This window comes from Gadus macrocephalus, chromosome 7 (assembly GCF_031168955.1).
Source record: "Gadus macrocephalus chromosome 7, ASM3116895v1".
Taxonomy (NCBI): Eukaryota; Metazoa; Chordata; class Actinopteri; order Gadiformes; family Gadidae; genus Gadus; species Gadus macrocephalus.
This window is the reverse complement of record NC_082388.1, coordinates 26,056,211-26,061,210: the sequence shown is the minus strand read 5'-3', so window position 1 is coordinate 26,061,210 and position 5,000 is coordinate 26,056,211. Positions and strand designations below refer to the sequence as shown.

Below are 5,000 nucleotides of genomic sequence, written 5' to 3'. Positions count from 1 at the left end.
GTGTGTGTGTGTGTGTGTGTGTGTGTGTGTGTGTGTGTGTGTGCGTGTGTGTGTGTGTGTGTGTGTGTGTGTGTGTGTGTGTGTCTCTGTGTCACTGTGCATCCATCTGTGAGTGGAAATCATTTCAATGTGCAGCAGACCCTGGGCCCCTGAGACAGATGTGATGCTGTTTTCCTGCTTGATATTATTATTATTATTAATATTAATATGATGTGTTGTTACATTGAGGCGACTGCCGTTCCTGTGTCTTCAGTTGATGAGGTCATCGTCTGCTCAGGTCAGGGTCAAAGGTTAAAGGCCCTGTGAGTGTGTGTGAGGTTGTGTGTCTCTGTTGGTGTGTCCGTTGTCGTGTGGATGTGTCACTGTCACGTGTGTGTGTCTGTGTTGTGATATGTTAATGTGTGTTTGTGTTTGTGTGTGCAGGAGTGTTCAGCAAGCATGTGAATGTAACTATCCTTCCTCACACTCACTGCTCATTAAGTGACCTACATACCCCTAATCACACACCACAACTACACACTACATACTACATACCCCTAATCACAAACCCCACACACTACACACTACATACACACTGCATACCCCAAATCACAAACAACTACACAATACATACACACTACATACCCCTATTCACATACAACAACATACTACCACAAAATACCTGTCTACAAAACTAAACACGCACAAACACACACACACACACACACACACACACACACACACACACACACACACACACACACACACACACACACACACACACACACACACACACACACACACACACACACACACACACACACACACACGCACACACCAACACATTTGTTGTGTTGTCTCCCTTTCCTCCCAGACTTCATCTGGTGACTTGTGGGTGTCCACTGAACTCCTCAAGAGATCCGCAGGAGGTTTTGTTTTGTGTTTGTCTTGCTGTTCACAAACTGCTCTACATTGAAATGGAGAGGGTGTGGGTGAGAGTGTGTGAAGGAAGGTAAGAGAGCGACAGGGTGTGTAAGAGAGTGTGAGCAAGTGGCAGAGAGTGAGAGAAGGTGTATTTGTACGTCAGTGTATCAGATGTGTGCAATTAGGTGTGTGTGTGTGTGTGTGTGTGTGTGTGTGTGTGTGTGTGTGTGTGGGTGTGCGGGTGTGTGTATGCATGTTTGTATGCATGAATGTGTGTGTATTCATTTGTCTGTGTTTGTGCTTTTGTGTGTGTGTGTTTGTGTTTGCATGTGTTAGCGGTGTGTATGTGTGTGTTTGCATGTATTTGAATGCATGTGTGTGCATGTGTGTGTGCATGTGTATGTATGCATATGTGTGTATGCATGTGTGCACGTGTGTATGTGCGTGTGTGAGTGTGTATGTGTGTGTGTACACAAAATATAAAACTCCATCTGTCGCGACCTGAGGCCATTCTTGCCCTACTACCCTCCTTGCTTCCCTTTCTTCTTTCTCCTTTACTCCTCTCTCCCTCTCCTCCCCTTCCTCCTCGCCCTCTCTCCCTCTCTTCTGCTCCACTCTCCTCTCCTCCCATCCATGCACCTCCCTCTCCTCCCTCTCCCATCCTACCCTCCACATCTCTTCTCCTCCTCTCTTCCTTCCTCTCCTCCCTCTCCCCTCCACTCCTCTTCTCCTCTCCTCTTCTCTCTGCTCCTCTCCTCCCTTTTCTTTCCGCTTTTCCTCTCCTCCCCACCCCTCACCTCTCTTTTCCTCTTCTCTCCACTCCAATCCTCTCCTCCCTCTCCTCTTCTCTCCTCTCCTCTCCTCCCTCTTCTCTCCTCTCCTCCCTCTTCTCTCCTCTCCTCCCTCTCCTCTTCCCTCCTCTCCTCCCTCTCCTCTTCTCTCCTCTCCTCTTCTCTCCTCTCCTCCCTCTTCTCTCCTCTCCTCCCTCTCCTCTTCCCTCCTCTCCTCCCTCTCCTCTTCTCTTCTCTCCTCTTCTCTCCTCTCCTCCCTCTTCTCTCCTCTCCTCCCTCTTCTCTCCTCTCTTCTTCTCTCCTCTCCTCTCCTCTCTTCTTCTCTCCTCTCCTCTCATCCCCACGTTTAGAAGGCAACAAATGCATCATCATGATATATCGAACAACAAGCTCCATACACATTATATAATCATAAACTCTGTTTGCCTCACGTAAGGACCCATTGTATTACGAATGACACACACACACACACATGCGTGCACGCACCCACACACACACACAGGCAACCACACACAGATAAGAATGAGGTTAATGAAGATGGATGTTGGGAGTGTCTAATTGTGGCCTGGTTGTTCAAGGACGAGGCGGAGAGAGAGAGAGGAGACACTTTTATATGTGATGGAGGAACATATCACAGCTGTAGACACCAGAGAGAGAGAGAGAGAGAGAGAGAGAGAGAGAGAGAGAGAGAGCGAGAGAGAGCGAGAGAGAGCGAGAGAGAGCGAGAGAGAGAGAGGGAGGGGGGGAGAGAGAGAGAGAGAGAGAGAGAGAGTGAGGGAGAGCAAGAGAGTGAGAGAGAGAGTGAAAGAGAGAGAGCAAGAGAGAGAGAGAGTGAGAGAGAGAGAGAGAGAGAGAGAGAGAGAGAGTGAGAGAGAGAGAGAGAGAGAGAGAGAGAGAGAGAGAGAGAGAGAGAGAGAGAGAGAGAGAGAGAGAGAGCGAGAGCGAGAGAGTGAGGGAGATATCACAATCAGAAATACTTTATTGATCCCCAGGGAGAAATTGGGTGGTTGCAGTTGCTCCCATTCTAGAATAAAATATGTATAAGCGTACACACACTGTACATTTATAATGTATAAACAGACAGGACAGACAGCTTCGATCACAATGTGTGAGGACCTGTGTCAAGGAGAAGGAGGAGCAGGACGAAGACGGAGGTGAAAAAGAGGAGGTGGAAGTAGAACATGGGAAGGCAGGAGAGGAGGGAGGGCGGTGTTTATGTGTGTGTGTGTGTGTGTGTGTGTGTGTGTGTGTGTGTGTGTGTCTGTGTGTGTGCGTGCGTGCGTGCGTGCATGTGTGTGTGTGTTTGTGTGTGGGCGTGTGGTCACTGATCACTGAACAGGAGATGAGAGCAAGCAGATTTTAATTTCTTAACAATATACACCTCATACACACACACACACACACACACACACACACACAACACAACACATGGTTACACAGACGCACACACACACACACACACCGCATAGTTACACACACACACACACACACACACACACACGTCGGCGGAGGGCTGTACCTGTCGTGATGGAGACGGTGTCTCTCTCCCAGGACACCACGCTCACGTACTCCTGCACCGCGGGGGGGATCAGGCACTTGAACACGGCCACGTTGCCCCGCATGGACCGCTGGTCGGCCACACGCACCGTGTATGGTTCCCTGAACACTGCACACACACACACACACACACGCACACACGCACACACACACACACAGACACACACACAAAGACACGGTAAAGGTTATCTTCCCATTGTGGTGACGGTCATGTTGCATGCTTTTATCCAAAGCTTCCTACAACACTGAGCGTCCCTCACGTGACTCTCAGCATGGGTGTCCCCAGTCGGAATAGAAACCCCAACCATAGCAGTGTTAATGCCATGCTCCACCAGCTGAGCTACACACAGGAGGGAGGGGGAAGCGGGGGCTGAGGAGGGGGTGACGGGGGCGAGGAGGAGAGGAGGCGAGAGGGGGACATGTATAAGTGAACCTATGGTTGATGGTGCGTCGCATCCACTAGAGAGAGGAGAGGAGGGGAGAAGATGGGCGAGATGGAGGAGAGGTGAGGAGAGAAGGAGGAGAGATGAAGAGAGAGGGAGGAGAGGTGGAGGAGAGGTGAAGAGAGAGGGAGGAGACGGATGGGGGGGAGGGGGAGAGAAGGAGGAGATGGCCGAGGAGAGAGGGAGGAGAGAAGGAGTAGAGACGCGAGGAGAGAGGTGAGGAGAGAAGGAGGAGAGAAGCAGGAGATGGCCGAAGAGATAGGGAGGAGAGGTGAGGCTAGAGAGAGGAAGGGAGGGTCGTGGTGTTACATCCACTGCAGGTTCATTAAATATTTAAATATTTGCCACTCTGAATAAGCCCAGACTCATTAGTGGAATTACAGGAGGCGGGAATATGCGGAGGTTGCTAAGGAACTGATCCGATCCTCTTCCCTGGCAACAGCCGTGTGCAGAGACCAGCTCTGTCATTGCTACACAGGACATACATGTTGTTGTTTTGTTTGCCAGAGCAGACTCATGAAATCACACGCCCTGATGGCATTAATGTAAGCCAACTGAATGTGAAAATGTTCTGGATGTTGTATCCGGTGTAAAAGGTATTATGACTTCACTCACTGACGTAATCCTCAAAACCAAACTGTTTGCCGCCAAAATGCCTGGCAATATTGGCAAAAGAATATTCCTTGTATTTATATTATCAGAATGAATACTGAATTAGTATATATCAAGGTATTATATGCAGTGGTATTATCAGATAGATATTATGCATAATGTTATTATAAGAGTATTATGGGTACTATGCGACAGCATTATACACTGCTAAACCTTGGTAACGTAGTAGTATAGTCGGAGTATTGTGTGTTCGCTGCTGTCGTCTCCCATCCCTCTGTGTTTCCTCCTGTCCTCTATAGTGCCAGGCTAAATATAGCCCCAGCACACTTCTTTAATTATCTCTCATTAACCAAGCTAAACGCTAATTGGTGCATCCCACTGATTGGCTGGCTGTAGCCGGGCGGAGGAGGTACAGAAGGGCGCGTGGGAGGTGTAGTTTGTCGTGGGCAAGGTGGATCAAGGTGCTGGGTAGATTGTGTCGTTCTAACGTCATGACGACCTGTCATGCTCTACACTCACTCATACCAATGCTAGCTATAAATTCCTTTTATACTAATACTGCATTTAATGCAATACATCAATGTGCGTTACATTGTTTTGAATGTAGCCCTGTCAGTCAGTTTAACCTTGACACCTGTCTGTCAGCTTAATTTAACACTGTACCTTAGTCTAATTTAAACACCGGTCCCTTAAT

The 5,000-nt window shown here is 48.7% G+C and overlaps 1 protein-coding gene across 1 annotated transcript in view; it reads right to left on the bottom strand.

The window, feature by feature from the left end:
• The window catches only part of LOC132461436 (cell adhesion molecule DSCAML1-like), a 21,320-nt gene that overhangs the window by 4,959 nt on the left and 11,361 nt on the right, over nt 1-5,000 (bottom strand). Inside the window, exon 3 of the mRNA XM_060056521.1 lies at nt 3,196-3,360. Coding sequence (XP_059912504.1) covers nt 3,196-3,360 — 165 coding nt within the window. The remainder of the gene's footprint in view (nt 1-3,195; nt 3,361-5,000) is intronic.